The sequence below is a fragment of the Sorex fumeus genome, unplaced genomic scaffold (assembly GCF_029834395.1).
Source record: "Sorex fumeus unplaced genomic scaffold, SorFum_2.1 ptg000030l, whole genome shotgun sequence".
Lineage (NCBI taxonomy): Eukaryota > Metazoa > Chordata > Mammalia > Eulipotyphla > Soricidae > Sorex > Sorex fumeus.
The window spans coordinates 274,911-298,316 of record NW_026606087.1 but is presented as its reverse complement, the minus strand read 5'-3'; the positions used below and the strand labels follow the sequence as shown (position 1 = coordinate 298,316).

At 42.6% G+C, this 23,406-nt stretch overlaps 1 protein-coding gene and 1 non-coding gene across 4 annotated transcripts in view; one reads left to right on the top strand and one right to left on the bottom strand.

Annotated features, from left to right (window-relative positions):
* The window catches only part of NUCB2 (nucleobindin 2), a 50,892-nt gene that overhangs the window by 5,562 nt on the left and 21,924 nt on the right, over positions 1 to 23,406 (top strand). For all 3 annotated transcript variants that reach the window (XM_056115940.1, XM_056115941.1, XM_056115942.1), the window contains exons 2-5: positions 2,164 to 2,317; positions 18,322 to 18,465; positions 19,249 to 19,356; positions 21,326 to 21,452. In XM_056115940.1, the coding sequence (XP_055971915.1) occupies positions 2,306 to 2,317; positions 18,322 to 18,465; positions 19,249 to 19,356; positions 21,326 to 21,452 (391 nt within the window). In that variant the 5' untranslated portion in view covers positions 2,164 to 2,305. The remainder of the gene's footprint in view (positions 1 to 2,163; positions 2,318 to 18,321; positions 18,466 to 19,248; positions 19,357 to 21,325; positions 21,453 to 23,406) is intronic.
* LOC130025611 (U6 spliceosomal RNA) lies at positions 3,841 to 3,945 on the bottom strand. Its single transcript, XR_008792745.1, has one exon. It is a non-coding gene; the product is annotated as a U6 spliceosomal RNA (small nuclear RNA).

The following is a 23,406-nucleotide window of genomic DNA, read 5'->3' as shown; positions in this document are numbered from 1 at the left end:
GAGGCAAGCTGGGAATGTGTGTGTGGAGGGTCGCTGGGGGGCACTGGGGACATTGGCCTGGGAAATGTACACTGGTGAAGGATTGCACATAGTAATGTTGTATGACTGAAACCCAATCATAAACAACATTATTACGGTGAGCCAATTAAAAAAACTTTTTAAAAAAGGGGGGAGGAGGAATGACCCCTCTCCCCACAGCCAGATCGATGGTACAGTGACTAGAGCACTAGGGCACTTTCCTTGGATGCGGCTGACCAAGGTTTAATCCTCGGTACACCATAAGGTCCCCTGAGCTCTGCCAGGAGTGACTCCTGCTCACAGAGCCAGGAGTAAGTCCTGAGCAGCGCCATGTGTGGCCCCCAAACAAAAGAAAATCCCTTTACCTACTAGAGACTAGAGAGTAAGGCATGAGGGTTACACTACCGCCAGCACAGACGCCGGACCATCCCGTCCACCAGGCTGGAAAGCTATTCTGTCCTCAGCCTCAGGGTGAGGAACGGTAAGAGGAGTTGGAAGCGTGAAGACTGGCCCAGAGCCTGCCAGGGACCCCGACACCTCTTGGCTGAACTTGGACTTTCTAAAGCCTGGGCAGAAGCTGATGTCCTGACCTGGCAGGGTGCTCAGTGGTGTGTCCCCCCAGTGCAGAGCCTCAGGGCGGGCATTGTTTAGGAGGGAGATGGTTCCCGTGCTGCTGGGGCGGGAAGTGGGGGGCGGGGAGAGATACTGAGCATCCTGTGGCCATGGGACCACTGGTCAGCGGCACATGCGTGGATCAGTCGGGGAGCGGCAGTGTGACCTGGGACCGGGTTGGTCCCAAAGGAGGACGGCAGGCAGAAGCATGTTCAGAGAGGAAGATGCTGCCTGGCAGTGTGCAGGGAAGAGGCGCCCTGTTGCCCGGACCCTGGCAGGTGATGTCTGAGGAGCCACATCCCGGGCTGGGCTCTGAGAAGGTCGACTCTGGTGGAAACGGGGTTCACTGCTCATGCGCGGGCAGTCCAGGGGCTCCCTGTTACCTTCTGCGGATGGGCTAACTTTGCAAAGTGATGGCAAGAGTGAAGGAAGATCCCTGTTAAGGATTTTAAGAATTCCACTTAAGAATTTAGTGGGAAGGGCCGAATAGTGAGCTCCCAGCGCTGGAGAATGGGCTTTGCCTGTGGGATATGGGGTGTCCTCACCCCCCCTCCCATCCCCAGCATCCCTGGGAGCAGCCGTAAAGCACTGCTGCGTGTGCCACCTTACCCCCCAAAAATAATTTAGTGGGAAAACATGAAGTCTTTTTTCTGGAGAGCTCTTCTCTCCAGTCTCTGTACTTGGAGAGTTATCTTCGCAGAGTCAGGGTGGGGTGGGGTGGGGTGGCGGACAGGGATAGAACCCAGGCAACACGTGTGCTCAGCCCTTTGCATCATCTATCTTGCTCAAAAGTAAATTTATCTGAGTTTTTTCTCTTTAAAAAGGGAGCGATGTCATAAAGCTTGTCATAAAGACATTAAATATCAGTGTCTTTATTCTAATGTTTTTAATTAATTATTTAAATTTTTTTATTTTTTTGCTTTTTGGGTCACACCCTACGATGCACAGGGGTTACTCCTGGCTCTGCACTCAGGAATTACTTCTAGCAGTGCCTGGGGGACCATATGGGATGCTGGGAATCGAACCCTGGTTGGCCGCATGCCCTACCCGCCCTGCTTTCGCTCCAGCCCCAGTGTCTTTGTTCTAATCTTTGATTCTATTTAAAATTGTTCTTTCTCCCTCCACACTAGAAGATGCTATTTAGTTTCCTTCGATGTGAAAATTTGGTACTTTTTATAAGATTTAACAAATGCTGGCTGGAGCGATAGCACAGCGGTAGGGCGTTTGCCTTGCACGCAGCCAACATGGCCGACCCGAGTTCGATTCCTTCGCCCCTCTCGGAGAGCCCGGCAAGGTACCGAGAGTATCTCACCCACACGGCAGAGCCTGGCAAGCTACCCGTGATGTATTCATATGCCAAACACAGTAACAACAAAGTCTCCAATGGAGATGTTACTGGGCCCACTCGAGCAAATGGATGAACAACGGGAGGACCGTGACCGTTAACAAATGCATAACAAATATGTATTATTACTACTGCAATAGGGCTAAACTTATGCTTATATTAAATCAATCTTCCTTTCTTTCATGTAGAACCTATTAAGCACCAGTTTTCAGTGAAAAGCATTGCTCTACATGCCAAGACCCACTTCCTCACTAATTTGATTTTGCTCGAGTCATCTTACCTCTCTAGACTGCAGTTGCATCATCTGTAGCAAGGAGATAAAAGTTCTTTATGTGTTTGAAGGTAAGTGATACTCGAGAATTGCATTTGTTTATCTCACCCCCTCCCCCAAAGGGAAAAAAAAAGACAAATATAACAGGGGCCAGAGAGATACAGAGGTTAAGGTACTTGCTCTGTACTTGGCCAACTCAGTTTGATCCCTGGCAGCACAGATGGTTCCCTGAGCCCTGCCAGGAAAAAGCCCTGAGCACTGCTGGGTGTGGCATAAAAGCCCAAAAGAAAACAAAATACCCCAAACCCACAACAGATTGATTGATAGCTTAAACCCAATATTTATTTTCTCATGTAAATAATACTTTTAGTGGACAGTCTGGGATAAACATAGTAGCTTCATAAAGGTTTCAGAGATCTAAATTTTTTTGATGAGCTTGGTGGTGTTCAGTTCTCAGTGCTCCCAAGCAAGGGAGCCCCTTCCTGTGATCCTTGGTCATCTGTGCTCGAAGTTCAGTACACGGGATAAAGGATGTATGTGGTGCTGTTTGCGCCCTGCAGTGCTGGGGATTATCCCAAACACCCTGGTGGCAGTTGGTCCGAAGCATTTGGCCAGCCCAGTTTGATCCCAGGCTGGACCCTGATGCTCAGTACTCAGAGGGCCACATGCAAGGACTTTGTCTTTCTTTTCTTTTCTTTTTTATTTTTTTGGCTTTTTGGGGTCACACCTGGCAATGCACAGGGGTTACTCCTGGCTTTGCACTCAGGAATTAGTCCTGGCGGTGCTCAGGGGACCATATGGGATCTGGGAATCGAACTTGGGTCGGCCTCATGCAAGGCAAACGTCCTACCCGCTGTACTATCGCTCCAGACCCAAGGTCTGTCTTAATCCTTGTACTAATTAGCCTCTAAATAATTGCCCTCCTGATCAGTGATTTTTCTTTTTCTGTGCCATGCCCAGTGATGCTAGGGCTTACTCCTAAATCTGTGCTGAGGGATCAGTCTTGGTGGGCACAGGGGATCTTATGGCATGCTGGGAATTGAACCTGTATCAGTCACATGCAAGACAAGTGCTCTACCCACTGTACTGTCTCCGTGACCCCATCCTCCATGGTTATTGGCTGTGTTCTCCTTAAACAGTGGGCCTGGTCCTTGTAATCCAATAAAGCTGCCAAGCTCTGACCATCACTATCAAGTTGTAGGGAGCAAGGGGAAGGCAGGGGGTGTTCTCTCCCTCTCTGAGAATTTCTTTCAACCAGAAACTCAGGCTACAACAGAAACAGAAATGTGGTTAGAAAGGAAACAAATGTAACTGGATGCTTGGCCTCCCCAAATGAAAACTGACTTTCTGTTACTGAGAAGGCACAACTTCCCTAAGTTCTGGACATGGGCACAAAAAATAGACATATCTGCCTCAGTTCCGATGTTTTTCGTAAAAAAAAAAAAAAACAAATAACCCCCAAACATTCAACCTTATGTTTAGATGCTATGAGAAGAAAGTCTGAGATCTTTAAGCTATTGATATCTGCTCCTAGCCGTGGACATACTCTCATCTAGTAAACTGTGTTTCAGTTTTTACTTTTCCCCCAATGTTTAAAAATATGGAGTATTTCATGAATATGCATACCAATCTTGTGCAAGGGCCATGCTAATCTTCTCTATTGTTCCAGCATTAGCATACGAGCTGCCAAAGTGAGCACTTTTTTTTTTAACTTTCATCTCATGCTTCATTATAGCAGCCTTTCTGCCTTGATTGAGTATTTGTTCTGGTTAGTTTTTAATTGCCTATAAATGCTCAACAGATGTTTATTGCAAATTTATGTGTACATATATATATATATTTCTTTTTTTTTAAAGAACTAGCACTGATTAGACCACTTGCTATAGACAAGGTACTAAAAAGACTGTGATAAATTATTCCAAGGAGACCAGATCATAAAACACGAGGAAGTAAACTTATGTTGAAAAGTATAATCTTTCTCAAAATACACCTGTGAATATTGACACGTAAGGCACATTTTTACCTTTCTTGTAAGTTATTCTCTTTGTTTTGGAGGGGTGCTCACACTCAACTGTGTTCAGGTTTACTCCTAGATCTGTATTCAGGGATCACTCCTGGCTGAGATTGGGGTATACCATATGGGGTGCTGGGGATTGAATGCAGGTTGACCACATGTAAGGCAACCACCCTACCCATTGTACTACTTTTGTTGTTGCTATAGTTGTCTATGGCGTTAGGGATCAACCTAGAACCTCATAAATCAGAAGCATGCGTATGTGCTCTACCTGAATGAACCTAGTGTCTGCATGTGTTTAAATCATTTTACTGTTGTCCTCTGTCTTGAAATTTCCTCTTAGCTACTAACCCTTTTAAATCCTTAGTTATACCAGTATATTGTTTCTTTCTAGACTTCTCTTTGTAAAACTTAATAAAATATACCAAGTGCTTATTATGTGAAATGGTCAGTTGCCACCATTTCTGAAAAAGCAAAAAACCTGAATTGAAAGTGTTGAGAAAAGAAAAAAATTCAGGAAATACAAATTAAAATGGGGAAGAATCAAAAGATGTACTCAGTCCCTTAGGGATTTTAGGAGGCAGAGAAGGAGTAAGTTGAAATTATTATCATATTTCATTCTACAAAGTATAATTGTATTTTTACAAGGTTTTGAATTGTTCACTGAATTGCTAGAACAAAAATTATAGTAATTCTTTGTAATTAGTACCTTATCTTTCTTTTTTTAGTGTAGAACCATTGAACCCACATAAAAAAGGCAATCAGGAGTCTTATGAGTAAAATGTTTCTTACTGTTTTTTAAGAGACATTTTACATTGCAAGCCAGCTAACTGAAAATATTTACTAAATGCCATTTTAAGACCTGAACATTTTTGCTTGGGGTTGGGATGGGAAGAAACTGATGGTGCTTGGGGAATCTCTCCTGATGGAGGGAAATTATTTTGTACCTACTGAAAGCTACTTTGCTTACTTTGTCATTTTGCTCTACCTCTAACAAGTCAAAAATTCCCATTCTCTTGGGGGCTGGAGCCATAGCACAGCGGGTAGGGCGTTTGCCTTGCACGCGGCCGACCTGGGTTTGATTCCCAGCATCCCATATGGTCCTCTGAGCACCGCCAGGAGTAATTCCTGAGTGCATGAGTCAGGAATAACTCCTGTGCATTGCCGGGTGTGACCCAAAAAGCAAAAAAAAAAAAAAAAAAAAAAAATTCCCATTCTCTACCTAGGAATATTTTCTATAAAACAAAATTCCTAATCATATAGAGACACACATAGATGACTTTGATATCTAGATGTCATTTTATCCCAGGCAGGAAAATGATGGATGGTTAAATGATGACATTTACATTGTTCACTTTCAGTTTCATTTTATGTTTACTGACAGTGTTTTGGTAGGTCCATTTAGATCAACACTGGGGATCCTTGTTTCTGCCAAGGGCAGATGTTTATAACATTATACAATATAAGCAGACATGCCGCTAAGTAGCAGCGTATGTGCTTGTCCCCACCTTCCAGCGCCAGACCATGTGATTTCGTGGTTCTTCTAAGATCCACAAGCTGACTATTCTCTACCCTAGTTTAGACATATCTAAATTTCGCTCATATCATTGTAGTTTTGTTTGGGAGCCACACTTAATGGTGCTAGAGCTTCCTCCTGGCTCTGTGCTCAGGGATGATCCCAGCAGTGCTGGGAACCATATGTAGTGCCAAAGATCCAACCAGGGCCCATTGTAGTGCAAGGCAAGCTCCTTAGCCGCAAAGCTATTTTTCCATCTCCTGCTCATACCATTTTTTGTGCATCCATAATGAAATTAGTGGAGGTGATCTTAAGACTTCTTCACAGTCATAGTCTGAGTCTATTCACCAAGTAATTACTTTCTTCCTTCAGAATGGTTAATGTCTGTATTTTCTCATACAACACTGGTCACTCTACTGTGAAGAGAGGAGATACTATCTTTCTCAGAATTTCTTCATTGCTCTTTGCCTAGAATTTTCCTCCAAACCTGACACCTGTTTTGCAAGGCTTGTTGCTAGTGCTTTCCAAGAGACAATGGGATGTTTTCAAATTCACCTTTCCTCAACCCTTTTCCTTTGATGGTTTGTTGACTGAAGCAGAAAGACAATGGTCAAGATAGGACATCAGGAATATCAAGTTGTGTTACTTTTCAGGCAACCTATTCTTTAAACATTCAAATAACTTGAATTCTGAATGTGTCAAGAGTAAAACTACACTTTAGTTTTAAAGGGCTTATGGTTAGTTTAACCAGATTTCAGTCTCCCTTTTGCTCATTCGCTGCCTGCCTTCCTCGCTATGCATATGATAACTTCCTTTGAGAAATTTTTTTGTAGTATGAAATGAAAATGGCAGCAAGTATTAGACCTTGACACTTTGATAGTGTTTTAGTGATTGACTATTTCTAGTCTCATGAAGTGCATCTCTTTAACATCTTCAGCATTAGTTTATCATTTTGACACATGTAAAGGAACATCAGGATTTTGCCAGTTTTTTTGATGGGCACTGAACTCAGCTTTGCTTATTTCCTTAAATTACAAGGAAGTTATGCAATCTTCATTCAGTGCTAGTTGGAACTAACCCACAAATTAATGTTTACCTTCACTATGCATGGGCTCTATATTGTCTGCTTTACTTACTTTCCTTGAAGTTTTTTTTTTCCTTTTTTTTTTTTTTACTAGAGGCAGTTGTCAGTTTTTGCTACCCTCATGGTTTGGCCATTCATAAGAAATCTTGTATCTCAGTAATAAAATATAACAGTTTTTTCAACTTGTGGGTATCTTCCAGTCCAAAGTCAGAATAGAGCACTTAATGGCCTTTTATGAGAAAAATACAAAGTTTTTATTATTCTTTATTTGGGGAGTAGGGAAGGATAGTGGAAGTAAGGGTACGTTCAGCAGTGTTCAGGAATATTCCTGACTGTTCCAGGGGCCTCAGGAGTGATGTCTGGAGGTATTCTGGGGACCATGTGAGTGAGATGCCTTCAACTATCTCTCTGGCCCTGTTATTCTTTAATTTCAGATATTGGCAACACTATTATCAGCTGCTCTATTTATTTGAAAAAAACTTTATTTCAATGCCAAATCAGTTTAGTACCTTTGCCAATACTTGGCAGTTAAACTCAATTTGTAAAGTACCACCATTGTATAAACTTCATGTGAAATAATGGCAGTGAGAACACAATTGTGTGCAGTTGGATGGAGGCAGTAAAGATTACATTACTGTTGCTACTTGGTCACAATTTTAATATCCCATTAACACTTTGTTTTCTGAAATGTTAAAATGTGGAATTAGGTTGGGGTTAAAGAGATAGTCCAGTGGGCAGGGTGCTTGCCTTGCCCATGACTGACCTGGGTTTGATTGGGTTTGATTCCTGACACCCAGTATGGTCTTCTGAGCCCTCCAGGAGTGATAACTCAGTAAGACTGGAGCCAGGATTAAGTCTGCAGTTCCACCAGGTGTGACCCAAAAGCAAACAAAAGAAACACACACATGCGTGCGCAGACAGATACATACACACACACACACACACACACACACACCCCAAAAACTGTGGCACTGTGCATCTTAGAATTAATTATTATCAGTAATTTTATTAATTATAAAAGAAGAAAAAAATCATAGATAGGTTGGATCGAAAAAGATGTATGTACACCCAGGCACACATATTATTACATAGAAAACAGACTATCTGTAAATTGGAGTATAAATAGCCATCAAATGTGACATTTTCTTCACATTTAAAGTTTGTTACCAGAATGGTAAAAAATCTTACATTTGTGTAGACTTAAAAACAGAGCTCAAAATATCTAAATAAAATTAGAAAAATGAAAAGGAAAACTGATAAATCCAGAGTCAGAGTGACAGACTTTCCTAGGAATCTGTTAGAATAAGCAGACAAGGTATTAAGGACATGAAAAAAATAGGATAACTATAGAAAGCTAAATAGCATGGCTAGTACTATGGGTTTGTACATTGTATTTATGTGATTTTATTTATTTATTTAGGGCTGGAGCAATAGCACAGAGGGTAGGGCATTTGCCTTGCATGCAGCCAACATGGCCGACCCGAGTTCGATTCCTCCGCCCCTCTCGGAGAGCCCGGCAAGCTACCGAGAGTATTCGATATGCCAGACACAGTAACAACAAAGTCTCCAATGGAGACGTTACTGGGCCCGCTCGAGCAAATCGACGATCAACGGGAGGGCCTTTACCTTTTTTTACCTTATTTATTTATTTATTTATTGTTTGGGGGCCATACCCGGCAGTGCTCAGGGCTTACCCCTGCCTCTGCACTCAGGGATCACTTCTGGCAGAGCTCCTGGGACCATATGGTGTGCTGGGGATCAAAGCTGGTTCAGCCCTATGCCAGGCAAGTACTATCACTCTGGCCCCTATTTATGCAGTTTTTATCTTTTATTTTATAAGCTCACATGTTTTTGCTCTTTTTAAGATAACTGACATATGATTCACATATAAAGTTCATCCTTTAGGGGCTGGAGAGATAGCACAGCGGGTAGGGCGTTTGCCTTGCACGCGGCCGACCTGGGTTCGATTCCCAGCATCCCATATGATCCCCTGAGCAACGCCAGGAGTAACTCCTGAGTGCAGAGCCAGGACTAACCCCTGTGCATCGCCAGATGTGACCCAAAAAGCGAAAAAAAAAAAAAAAGTTCATCCTTTAAAAACAGTACAGTTTTAGTAGATACACAAGTTATGCAATCACCACTGCTAATTTGAGAACATTTTGTTCTCTTTCTTTTTGGGGGGTGGAGGTAGGGTCTTTGGCCACAGCCAGTGGTGCTCAGGTTTACTCCTGGCTGTGTTTTCAGGAGTCACTCAGGGTGCCTGGAATCAAACTGGGTAAGACAAACAGCTTAATGTCTGTACCGTGTCTCTAGACCTCACCAGCCCAGCCTACACACACACACACACACACGCACGCACGCACGCACGCACTCACACGCACATGTGTACACACACACTCACCCCCCCCTTTTTTCCCTTTGTACAAAGCATTTAACTTACTGATTTTGGGGGAAGAATTTAATGCATCACTCCCCAGCATATTACAAATAGCTATTAATCTCGTAGCTTCATCAGCATTAACTGGTTCATTTTCTTTTTTTTTTTTTTTTTATTGAATCACCATGGGAAAGGTTACATCTGGTTCATTTTCATGACACTGCTGAGCACTCAGCTATTTCTACAAAGTTCAAGGGAAAGGCCTTTTGAGACGTGTGCAAGTTCCTTTGTATATTTACAAAATCTTTCTTCACTTTTAATTCAGCATTCACAATATTTATCTGAATATAGTACTAACTGGCGCTGCCTATTTTCAGCCTTAAAGTGTTTGGGGCTGGCTCTGTGAAAACGCATTCCTGGGCTTCTGTCCTGGCCTTGCACTTTATTTCTGGCCATTATCAGCTCTTCGGTACCCTCATGTGGCTGATCTGTGAACAAAGCTTTCAGCTAGAGCATTTTCTTCACCTCGGAAAGGAATCCTGTACTGGCGGGAAGTTAGTCTCACTTCCCCCTCCCCCACCAGCAGCCCTGAGCAATCACTAATCTTTCATTAAGGATTTGCTTATTTCTTAATTTGGACATTTGCTATAAATAGATTCGTATGTGTCCTTTTGTTTCTGGCTGTATTTAATATTAATCAGTTCTGATGTGTTTGAGACAAACAAGTTTCTTCATAAAATCTCAGTCCTAAAATTAACAAGGAATGAAACCACTTTAGGTTTTTAAAATGACAAAGTCACAACTCTTTAGCTCATTCCAGCAAAAGTGAAAAACAAATCTAGCTTGACTGAAATCAGCTCTGGCAAGCTTTAAATGTAAACTCAGAATCAACTTACCATCCTGATCTTCTACTTATTCTACCAATGCAGTTTAAGCTGATTTAATAATATTTAGTTTAGAGGCATTTATAAATTATATGACAGTTATTTCATACATTGGTATGAGTACAGTTTTATTTGTATTCTTGACAGTGTATAGAAATATCTATATATTATTCAAAATAATAGACTGATAATGGATTTTGGGAGCTTAAAAAAAACTAAGCCCAATTCAGTTCTGTATGTGTGTGTGTGTGTGTGTGTGTATGAGTATGTGTATTTGGGGTGGAGGCACACCTGGCAGTGCTCAGGGCTTGTTCCTGGCTCTGTGCTCAGGGATCACTCCTGTTGCTGCTCAGAGGACCATGCAGTGCCAGGGTTCCAACCAGGGTCAGTTGCATGTAAGAGAAATACCTTAACTCCTATACTACCTCTCTGATCTTTACTCCCCCTTTTAACAATATTTTTTAAAGGTTTTAAATTTTATGTCTTATATATCTTTTCAGTCAACTTTTTTTTTGTTTTGTTTTTTGCCTTTTGGGTCACACCCGGCGATGCACAGGGGTTACTCCTGGCTTCCTGGCTCTGCACTCAGGAATTACCCCTGGCGATGCTCAGGGGACCATATGGGATACTGGGAATCGAATCTGGGTCTGCCGTGTGCGAGGCAAATGCCCTACCCACTGTGCTATCGCTCCAGCCCCTTCAGTGAACTTTCTGAGTGGTGGCTAGTGCCACACCTGGCAGTGTCTAGGGAGTTACTCCTTTGCAGTGCTCTCGGGTCAGTTAAGTGCTTGGGGGACTCTGCTAGAGATCAACTTGGTCTTCTGTGTGCAAAAGCTCTCACTTTTAAAATTCATTTTTTTAAATTCAGGTATCATTGGTTTATACGAGTATAACATTGGGGCCGGGAATAACTCAGAAGGAGTTCTTGTCTTGCAGTTACGAGGCTGAGTTACGTCCTGGATAGTAATCCACATAGTCTGATCCCACTGGACCAGACTGTTACTTGGGATTCTCCATGCCACAATAAAAAATTAAAGAAATAAATAGTTTGGTAAAATATTGTAATCTCCAAATTACGGAGAACCACACCACTTCCCCCACACACCCTAGCAATTTCTTCCACCAAGTGTGTGAGAACCCTGATCATTGCAGTAATAACATTAAGGAAGGAGGAAAAGTATACAGATAGTTGTACATTAGGGGTACAATTTTACCACACTACAATTTTACCTCACCACCAAAGTTTTGGTTATCAGTCCATTGGAATCCTCAGCCCACTTCTCCCTCACATGGTAACCTCAACTCTGTGGTCAGAGTCAAGGGTTTGTTTTCATTAGCCAGAATCTCTTCACTTGCTTTGTTTTTTTATATGTCACAGATGAGTGAGATCATTTAGTAGTTGTCTTTCTCCTGACTTATTTTTCTTGGCAGGACTCCTCCCAGTTTGTACCCTATATTGTAGCAAAAGGCAAGATTTTATTTGTTCTCATGGCTGACCAGTATTACCTATGTACATAGTTTTATATATGTAACACTGAGGCACTGTCCTCCCGTTGTTGATCAATTTGCTCGAGTGGGCCCAGTAACGTCTCCAAGGTGAGACCTGTTACTGTCTTTGGCATATAGAATACGTCATGGGTAGCTTGCCAGGCTTTGCCGTGCGGACGAGATACTCTCGGTAGCTTGCTGGGCTTTCCGAGAGGGGCAGAGGAATCGAACCCCGAGTCAGCAAGGTTGGCCACATGCAAGGCAAAAGCCCTACCCTCTGTGCTATCGCTCCAGCCCATTTATATATGTATGCTGTGTAATACTATATGTGATGTATGTGATACTATATGTGATATATATAATACTATATACATGGTATTACATAGTATATATGTAATACAATATAATACTATTCAGTATGTGAGATATATACATATATATTGTGCATTGCATCTTTATCCACTCATTTATTGTCGGGCATGTGGGCAGTTTCCAAATTTTGGTTAAGAGGACTGGGAATATAGCTCAGTGGTAGTTACACCGACCTATACTTGAGTTTTACACGCATGAGACCTGCGTTTTTTTTTTTTCCACCAGCACTGGAAAGAAAAAAAAGATCTGTATTTACAGAAGTGTTGGTGGTACGGTAGTGAGCAGAACTGCCTGCTAGGTCCTGGCTAGGAGCTAAAGATTTGGCTCAAGTAGTAGAGTACATGCCCCCTGAACAGGCAAAAAAAAAAAAATTGACTTTGTATTGCTTGTTACAACATGTACCTTATAATGGAGTCAGTAAATTCACTGATGGAGGATTAACTGAGATGTTAGGTGCTAGTTGAGCCTTCTCTGCTGTTTTCACTCATTGAGCTTAACAGGCTTCTCTGCAACTTTCCCATCTCATTTCCTTTGTTCCTACCGGGCTGTGAACTTTGTGGCCCTGTGCTCCAGCAGCTGTGGGGCTAGGATGACTCAGCAGGGTGGCATCTCAGGCCTACCTGTTCAGCAACTCTCCTAGATGTGAGTGGAAGAGGGTGGGTGGGCCCTTCACGGAGGCGGGGACTCAGCCTATCCCAGCCCCAGGCTTTAGTGATGTCAGTTTTGAGGCTGGGCTACTAGATTTGCCTCAGCTGTGGCATCTCACCCTGAATTTGCTTTTTTTTTTTTTTTTTAAAGCAATTGAGGGTCTGGAGCAATAGCACAAGGGCATTTGCCTTGCACGCAGCCAACCCAGGTTCGATTCCCAGCATCCCATATGGTCCCCCAACCACCACCAGGGGTAATTCCTGAGTGTAGAGCCAGGAGTGTAACCTCTGTACACCGCCGGATGTGACCCAAAAAGAAAAAAAAAAGCAACTGATGAACTTTCCTTTTGGTGGCAGGGAGCCTCAAGCTACCAAGGCACAAGTCCTTAATCTCCTCAGATCTTAGGCTGAAGAATTTGGATTTCGAGGTTGTGGAGCTTTTCGTTCCTTAGAACTTTATATTAGCCCACTCATGGCACATCAATGATAGGAGCCATTCTGCTCCTGGTTTTGGAGCACTAACCCATGTCTGATCAGTGACCAAAGTCCACAGTTTGTCAGATTAACAGTTGGCCAGAAGCTTTGATTTATCTTTATGGGATAATGCTACATACCCACGTTTCCAGAGTAGCCTGAGTGACTGGGAGGGAGAAAGGAAAAAAAAGGCAACTATTTTCAATAACCCCCCTTAAATGAAAAAGTCACCAAGGATTCTGTAGGAAAAGTGCAGAATCCAGATCACCTTACAACATGAATTTCATGGAAATTCTACACATTCTTATAATAGAACTTCTGTTCCACTAAAAATGTCAGCCTCAGTCACAGTTTCAGGAACTCTAATTTGAATAAACATTGTTTTATTTATTTATTTTTAGATAAACACTGTCTTTACCTCTCCCTTGGGCACGTACAGGAGGTTTGTGTGACACTGTTTTTAAACTTATTAGCCTGCATCAGATTATCTGTAGGTGTTATTTAACAGACCATTCTCTGCTGGCCCAGGGGCAATTAGAGAACACTGACTAGAAGCAGATATCACTGTCACTGTCCTCCTGTTGTTCATCGATTTGCTCGAGCGGGCCCAGTAACGTCTCCATCGTGAGACTTTGTTGTTACTGTGTTTGGCATATCGAATACGCCACGGGTAGCTTGCCAGGCTCTGCCGTGCGGGCGAGATACTCTCGGTAGCTTGCCGGACTCTTTGAGAGGGGCGGAGGAATCGAACTCAGGTTGGCCATGTTGGCTGCGTGCAAGGCAAACGCCCTACCTGCTGTGCTATCGCTCTAGCCCAGAAGGAGATATAACTTTGAATAATTTTAGTAGTAAAGCCAAGAGAATTATCTGTAACTACTTATTTGTATCTTTTATTTTTTTTAAATCAACTTACATTCATAGAGCAATGTTCAGAATCAGGTTGAAACTAAATTTTCTTTCTTCATCTATTTTTTTTAAAATCCAAACAAATTGTTACCATTTTTAGTCAGCTGTTGTTCATTTCCTGACACAAATTATTTACTACATTCCTCTGTATAGTAAAATGCACTTTTTAAAAGCCTCCCCCAAGGGGCTGGAATGATAGCACAGTGGGTAGGGCGTTTGCCTTGCATGCAGCCAACCCAGGTTCGATTCCCAGCATCCCATATGGTCTCCTGAGGACCACCAGGAGTAATTCCTGAGTGCAGCGCCAGAAGTAACCCCTGTGCATTGACCCAAAAAGGTATGACCCAAAAAGGGGGAAAAAAGCCTACCCCCCAAAAGTTTGAGGTTTAGGTTATTATTAATAAAGGTCATAGGCTGATGAGGTTCCTTTGATATTGTTTATTGTTCTCTAGAGCAGTTTTGCTCAACCAGGGGCCAGACAACCCCCACCCCCAGGGTTCCCGAGGATATTCCAAGGGGGACACAGGCAAAAATCACATAAATGGAGGCAACTGGTCAGACCCAGGAGCTACAGGAAGGAAACAATGTTGGAAGGTGGCCATGGTGGATAAAACGACTGAGAAATGCTAATGGACAGTTTCTTTCAATACAAAGATCTGCGAAGCAAAAAGAAAGGGTATCTCCATCCATACACTCAGCAGGCACTAAGATTCAGAGATGAGGTCAATGCATTGAGCAGTCCTTCCCTTCCCTTCTGTTCCCTCCCCTTCTCTCCCTTTCCTATCTCTTCTCATCCCTTCTTCCTATCCCCTTATGCCTGGCAGTGCTAAGGGATTACTTTTGGCTCTGCTGCTGAGATCACGTCTGGCAGTCTTGGGGGACCATCTGATGTGCTGGGAATCGAACCTAGGCCAGCCACATACAAGACAAGAGCCCTATCTGCTATACTATCTCTCCAGCCCTCAGTGAACACTCTTGTTTAAAGGGTCAAGGAACAGGAAATACAGCAGTCACTGGTGCACATGCGGCCAGTTCCGATTGGAGTGGGTGGGTGGGTGGGGGGGGTGTCTCCTCATCCAAATTTATGGTTTTATTAACAGAGTTTGGGCTGCCATCACAAAACACCACAGCCCGAAGGTTTGAATGCCAGGCACAAGTTTCTCTCCATCCCGAAGGCCGAAGTATGTAATCAGGGCCAGGCTCCCATTTGTTTTGTTTTGTGGGTCACACCTGGTAATGCTCAGGGGCTACTCCAGGCTCTGCACTCAGGAATCACTCCTGTCAGTGCCAGGGGTGAGCATATGGGATGCTGAGGATCAAATGATTTGACCAAATGCAAGGCAAACGCCCTACACCCGGTACCATCACTCCAACCCCAGGGGCAGCTTCTGATGAGAACTCTTTTCCAGTCTTTGCTTTTTGGGTCATACCCGGCGATGCACGGGGACTACTCCTGGCTCATGCACTCAGGAATTACCCCTGGCAATGCTCAGGGACCATATGGGATGCTGGGAATCGAACCAAGGTTAGCCACATGCAAGGCAAAACACCCTACCCCACAGTGATACTGCTGTGCTATCGCTCCAGCCCCTTTTCCTGTCTTATAGTCACCTTCTTGCTGTGTGCTCAGGAGGCTTTTTCTCTGTGCATATATTTCATATGTCAATTACATTGCAACTTATTTTTGTGAATATCTAGGTTAAGTATTTGGAAAGTTTTCTGGTAATTTGCTTTGGTATTCATAGGGTCAGTTCAGCAGCTGTTTTTTTATTTAACCAGTATCTTGGCAGGCATTCACTTCTTTTCCTTTTCTTTTTAATTTCTTTGGTTATTGAGTGATACCTGGCTATGCTCAGGGCTTACTCTGGCTTCATGCTCAGTGATCACTCTCCTGATGGTGGTCACGGGACCATAGGTGCTGGGGATTGAACCTCTGGACTACATTCAAAGCAAATTTTTATTTTATTTTATTTGCCTTTTGGGTCACACCCAGCGATGCACAGGGGTTACTCCTGGTTCTGCACTCAGAAATTATTCCTGGTGGTGCTCGGGGGACCATATGGAATGCTGGGAATCGAACCCTCTGTGCTATCACTCCAGCCCCAAAGCAAATGTTTTAACTCCAGCCCCAAAGCAAATGTTTTAACTCCTATACATCTCTCAGACCCTCAAAACACAAGGACTTTAAAAAAAAAAACAATAATTTTAGTAGTTCAAGACTTCCGCTTCAAGCTTTCTACTTAAAGTTTCTAAAATCCTGTCTTTATTTTTGAGGCAAAGTCTCCTCATTTGTTCTTGAACCTGGGTCGTGGCCTGGAAGGTAAACCATGAAGTTGTTCAGTCAACAACAATAACAAAAAAACATTTAATCCAATCTAAAAATGATTTTTCTTTTCTGTAAGTCACACAAGACAGATTTCAGCTGAAGGCATAGACTGAGAATTTTTGTCTTCCTCTAATAGCTAAATCATTCCATTCTAGTTTTTATTTAGATTTGTGGCTTTAAACTTAGAGCAGTATCTGAAATACTTCCTCATGGCCACTGAAACCTTAACATACAGTCTGATAATCAGGTATTAAAAATTTTGCTTTGCTACCCATACCTTTTTCATTCATTTTCTCTTTTCCCAACTGGAAATCTAGATGGGAAATTCCAGATTTTTCATAGGTCCAATAACCAATTTAGAACTATTCCAGTGAAAAATATCTTCCAATTTAATTGTGACCCAACAAATCAATACACATTTCTTTTGTTTATCCAGCAGATCCAAAGCTCATAAGGTGGAATAAAAGGAAAGAGTCAACATATTAACAGATTTAGTTAAGCCTTGGATCTCTTGGAGCCAGAACAACTATTAGAACTGCCAATATCTCCACTTTTGGCTTTCCTTTTTAACAGAAAAGACAGAACTTTGATCCCACAACATGATAATTGTGGAGGGAACTCTCCAAACCCCAAATGACAGCATATAACACAAACCAAACTTGCCACAAGACTGAAGCACCCAGGCCCAGGAGCTTAGGAGGTGGGCAGGAAAACTCTCACTTAGCCAGTGAAAACTCTCACTTTACTGGCTAGATTACACATTGCCCTGGTCTCTAGCAATGATTCAGCCTGCTAGTTTAACCAGATCTAAACATGAAGGTTTCTCCTTCAGACTCTAACCTGGCTTCAACATGCCAGAGTTCTCACAGTACAGAAGTACTTTCTGGATCAGAATTTCCCCTTCTCAATGTAGTCTGCATCCCCAAACCCCTCAAACCAGGTGCAGCCCTGGAGGCTTCCAGCATCTCCTGCACTGTAGGACACAGGCTGCTTGTGTATCTGAGTACTGCTTGAGCTATCCCCAACTTGCAACAACAAAAAAAAGTCCACAACTCTTCCCACTTCTAGAGAGTGCTCACAGAACTGTCCCAGTCCACAGGGAAATGGGGGCCTGATACAGGGGAAGACTGGCTTGGGCATGTACCACACAGTTGGTCACACACAGAGTCCATCAGCTTACCCCCGGCTGTTTCTCTGACACATCGAGAGTGGTGTAAGAGGCAACTATTTTCAGCTGGGAAAGAGTGGGGACAGATCCCAGGGGGTCCCTGTCAGCCAGAGGAAGCGGTGTACCTGGAAATTTTCTCACCTGATTTTGTCTTGAGGCTTTGGGATTCCACTCCCTGTGGCTTCACCAAATTATAGTCCTCAAGGTTCAGTTCTGCAACCACTCAAGGGCCAATCATAGGAGACATGGTGACAGGCAGACAGAAGGCGCTTTATCGGCAACCAGCCAGTGGGTCGAAGGACGGCGGGCTCAAAATAACCTTCTTTAAAGCCGGAGCAATAGTATAGCTGGTCAGGTGCTTGCCTAGCACATGGCCTACCCGGATATCCATTATGGTCCCCCAAGCCCTCCAGGAGTGACCCTGAGTGCAGACCCTGAAGTAAGCCTCAAGAACCACTGGGTGTGACCCCAAATCAAAACAAACCCCCCCAAAATAAACAGCTTTGTTTATAATTTTCTGGAATTCTTTCATTGATTAAACTTTCTGAGGTTGACTATATTATTATGTATTTTTTGGGGGAGGGGCACATCTAGCAGTGCTCAGGGCTTACTCCTGACTCTGTGTCCAGGGATCACATCTGATGGGGCTCAGGAACCATATGGGCTGCCAGGAATCCTCCAGGTTTAGCTGTCGGCAAGGCAAGCACCCTACCTACTGTTCCTTTGCTCCGCCCCAAATGTATTGTTAATATAGCATTGGGAATTCATAGCTTGAAAACATTATTTCAGGATCTTACTATACTCAAATCTTTATTTCAGATGACGTGGCGGACCATCCTATTTCAATATTGTTTTCTCTTGGTTACATATCTACTAACTGCCCTGGAAGCAGTGCCTATCGACGTAGACAAGACAAAAGTAAAAGACACTCAGCCTGTGGACAGTGCCAAGCTAGAGCCGCCAGTGAGTCCAATGATAATTCTTCCTGTGAGAAGGATTTTAACTGATTTGTTTCTAATATTTATCATTGGTAAAAGTTGGGTACTTCAGTATTACTTCTGAAATGGCACTGAAGAAAGTATTGGATAAGCATGTTATTTAATATTAGACAGTGTTTAATATAGTAGTGCATTAGAGTGTGTGTGGAAGAATTAATCAAAACCCAGCCTATAATCATAATAACATTTCTAATGTAGTTAACCAGCCAAGAAAGCACTGTTTCATAGCCAAAGGAGAGACAGATAGCAATAAGAAGACACAAATGACAATGGGTGAATGTGGGGTGGTGGAAGGGGGTGTGGGGGAGGGATTCAGTGTTATTCTTTGTTGTCTAAACCAGTGTTTCTCAACTGGCAGCCATGGGGCACCTTTGCATGTTCCGAGGGGGCTACAGGTGAAGATCATGTAAATGGGAGTCATGATATGAGACTAGAGGGCCAACCGGTAGGACAGGGGACCATAGGAAAAAACAGGGTTGTAAGGGGGACATAATTGGAAGAAGGCCGAGAAACACTAAACTAGAAAAAAACCAATCTTCGTAAGACATGATATTGGTTCTGATGTAGACATCTTCTTTTGAGAAATAACAACTTTTGAATTTTGTCCAGAATATCAGTATAGATAAAGCTAAATGCCGTTCTGCTAGAATTTTAATTTTATTATTAATTTTATTTATTTTGAGGATTGAGATCTTTAGATGTAAAAAAAGAAACACAGAAGCATTATTGTTTGTTTCTTAATTTCAAGGACACTGGACTTTATTATGATGAATATCTCAAGCAAGTGATTGATGTGCTGGAAACAGATAGTCATTTTAGAGAAAAACTCCAAAAAGCAGACATAGAGGAAATAAAGGTAAATGGAATTGAATAATTATTTAATAGACATTTGAACCCGCCAGATGCTGAGTTAAGTAATGGGGACACCAAGATGAGACTCGGTGTCAACTCCTAGAGAACTCTCTCGGGAGAATACGCTACGGAAAAAAAGATTCTTAGGATCAATATATGATGAGTGTGTAATACATCTTGGAGATACAGAGGAGAGAGACATAATTCTAGCAATGGCAGAAGCTGGGAAGTCATTCCTCCTATAGAGATTCTGCCAGAGCTTAAAGATAGGGAAGAGGAGACTAGGAGGTAGCCCAGGGCACAAGGGACTTACAGGAAGCCTGGAGGAGGGGCTGTGCCGAGCCTCTCTGGAAGTGGAGACCACGACTGACTAAAAGATGAGGTGCAGAGAATCCTGGGCTAGCTCTATTCTATACTGGGGGCCTCAAGTACTGGAATCAGGGTCTTCACTCATGATGGAGGGAGCTCATCAGAGGTTTAGAAGAGATTACATTCTGGTGTTTCAATTGGGTGAAGATTAATAGAAGAGTTAATGGACTGTATGTTCTGCCAGTAGGGGAAGTTTAATTATTTGCCGCTGTCCTAAGTACCTAATTACAAATGATCGTGGCCCTCCACATCCTAGTCACATCATGGCAAAATGTCTCTCAGTAGTCTCATCTGACAGTAAAGAAAGGGAATTGTGAAGTGCTGATGTGAGAGGTACTTGTATCTTTTCTTCTGGACATGACAGGTTTGTTTGTTAATTTAGGCACTGTGGTTTCCAAAGCTGTTACTAAACACTTTCCTGCAGTCACTGTTCCCACTCCATACTCCACATCTCTGTTCGTTCCCTCCCTCCCTTCCTCCTCCTCCCTCCCCCCTTCCTCCCCCCTTCTTCCCTCCCTCCCTCCCTCCCTCCCTCCCTCCCTCCCTCCCTCCCTCCTTTCCTCCCTCTTTCTTCTTTCCTTTCTTCTCCCCTCTTCCTCTTCCTTCTTCTCTTCCTCCTCCTCTTCTGCCTCCACCTCTCTATCAGCTATGCTCAAGGCTTACTCCTATTCTGAGATCAAACACAAGTTGGCCATGTGCAAACCAAACTCTGCCCTTTGTACTATCAATTCCTCCTGTTTGCCTCTAAGTACTTAAATTAGGATAAGAGCATTATTTGGGCGATGGCAGATTGTCCATCCGTGATTGTGCTTAGGAGGTCTTCCAGGCTGTGTGCTTGGGGTTCATTGCTGACAGTGCTTAAGGGACCATCTGTAGTACCAGGGATCTAACTGGGGTTGGCCACATATGCACGGAAAGCTCCTTACCCCATTTTCCCTGTACTATTTCTCCAGCCCCGCCCCCACTGCTTTTTGCAATTTTTTCCATATGAGTAATGCTGCTGTGAATACTCATATAAAACATTACTTTTTTTTTTTCATATAAGGGTCATTCCCTCCCTTTGTATGGGGGAGGGCGTGCATTGTCAGAAATTAGACTCTGAATTTTGCTAGGCTTGTACATACCTTAGCAGTGTTCAGGGGCTACTCTTGGCTCTATACCCAGGGGTCACTCCCAGAGGTGTCCTGGGGACCATGCAGTGCCGGGGTGTGAACTCAGACCTCAAGCAAGCAAAGCATGTGCCCCCACTCTTTAATTTCTCTGGTCCTATTTTTTTTAATCCTTTCTGCTTTAATTCTGTACTATCTCAATTATAGGGGGTACTGACATCTTTTCTTTGTTTATTGAATCACCATGAGATATAGTTACACAGCTGTTCATGATCAGGTTTCAGTCATACAGTGTTCCAACACCCATCTCTCCACAGTGTACATTTGGTTTCAGAATTAATATGGAATCTCCTCTGAAAGAAATGCTTTTTATTATATCAAATGAGTCAAAATTATTTTCATTACTTTATAATAACCTATTTTAATATATTGTGTATGGTCAAATGTAATAGATAAATGTAATAGATTAAACTAATTTATTAATCTTGTTAACAGAGTGGAAGGCTAAGCAAAGAGCTTGATTTAGTAAGTCACCATGTGAGAACAAAACTTGATGAATTGAAAAGGCAAGAAGTGTCAAGGTTAAGAATGCTCATTAAAGTTAAGTTGGATTCTCTTCAAGGTAAGTGTAAAAGCTAGGAAATTTCAATATTTGGTTGTGGAGTTCAGTTTCTATTAGCATATGACATGTTTTTCTGTCAAAAATTTAATATTATTATTGATTTGCCTTCTATAATTTAAAAACAATTTTAGTAAGTAATTTTGAATAGATAATACACTCACATTCAAAAATCAAATGTGTTAGCTTTGAACAATTTTACTCATCAATAAAAAGGAAGGATGAGAAATAATGACTTAATCAACTGGCTTAAAGAGGAAAAACAAAGCCAACCTAGAGAAAGAAGAGAGAAGATCTAATTAGGACCATTTCCATAGATGAAGTAGAAAAATTGTCAGAGAACTAACCACCCTGACAACATGAAAGAGATTCTGTCAGATCATCAGAGAGCAGGTTGTCTAAGCTACTCAAACTATTTCAGAACATAGAAAAAGAAGGAAACCTTCCAAATCCTTATTATGGACTGATGTCAAAACCAAAATTATTCTATTTCAAGAATCCTAAATCATAAAAAGTACATTTAATTCACTTATTTCATTCAGCAAGTTTGACTTAATGTTCTACAACCTAATAAATCATCTTATGAATAAAAATAATGAGGGAAAAATTGATGTGACAAAAGGTCATAGAAGACAAATGGTAAGGACCAGGGAAATAATAGTGCAAGAATTAAGGTGTTTGACTTGTATGTGGCAAACCCCAATTTGATCGCCAATACCACATGGTTCACCAAACACCACAGGGAGTGACCCTTGAGCAAAACCAGAAGTAGCCCCCAGATGGCCTACCTCCTCCAAAAGACAAATGATAAATTGAAACGAATCTTTGAACATTGCTTTTTCTTTGCCTTACATGCGGCTGACCCGGGTTCGATCCCCGGCATCTCATGTGGTCCCCCGAGCACCACCAGGAGTAATTTCTGAATGCAGAGCCAGGAGTAACCCCTGAGCATTCTAGGTGTGACTTAAAAAGCAAAAAAAAAAAAAAAAAGAAATTGCTTATTTTTTTATCAGACAACGATGGAGTGGGGATTGGGCTATACCACATGATGCTTGGGATTACTCCAAGTGTGGTGCTTGGGGGTGGGGGCTGCCCACACTGGTGCTCAGGGGACCATGGCAGTGCTGGGGATCGAACCTGGACCTCCCAGATGCAGAGTGTGAACTCAGCCCATTGAGTTCCCCACCCACACACGGACCATCTTTTCCCTCACTTCAGTTTTTATTTAGGCACCTTAATTTAAAATATTGTTAATGATGATATTTCAGGTCTGCAATGTTCTGATGCCACACTCACTAATTGAATGTCAGTGTCACTCCACCAGTGTCTCTCCTCACCCCCACCCTCCTCCACCCCCACTCCTTAGCAAGCTCAGTTCTGTAGGCTGAGTCTTGGGCTATGTTACCATTGGCCATTTTTTATGCCCTAACGATGAGAGAGGTCATTATTTGTTCTTTCTGCTCTCTTCACTTAACACATTGTGCTCTGGAAACTGTCATTCTTAAATTTCAGAATACATGAGAATTTTCTGAAGGTCTGATTAAAAAGCCCCCCAAAGTTGTGGAGACATCATACAAGGGGTTAAAACGCTTGATTCGCCTGCGGTTAACCCTGATTCGGTCCCCAGCACCACGTGGTCTTCTGAGCACTGCCAGAAACAACCCTGGGTACAGAGCTGGGAGTCGCTCGGCTGAGTCTGGGCTATCCTATTCCCCCCAAAGCACCCAAACTAAAAATTACGTATACATATATGCAGATTTTTTCCAGAGAGCAACTTGGGATGAGTCATCTACATTTTTTTTTCCTCTAATATAATTTGGAGGTATTTTTGGGTTAGTAAATAATTTATTCTTTATCCTTCACCTCCACCTCCTCCTCCTTTCTCCTCTTCTTTTTTCTCTTCTCCTTTCTCCACCTTCACTTCCCCCTTACATGCTCCTGCTTCCTTTAAAAAAAT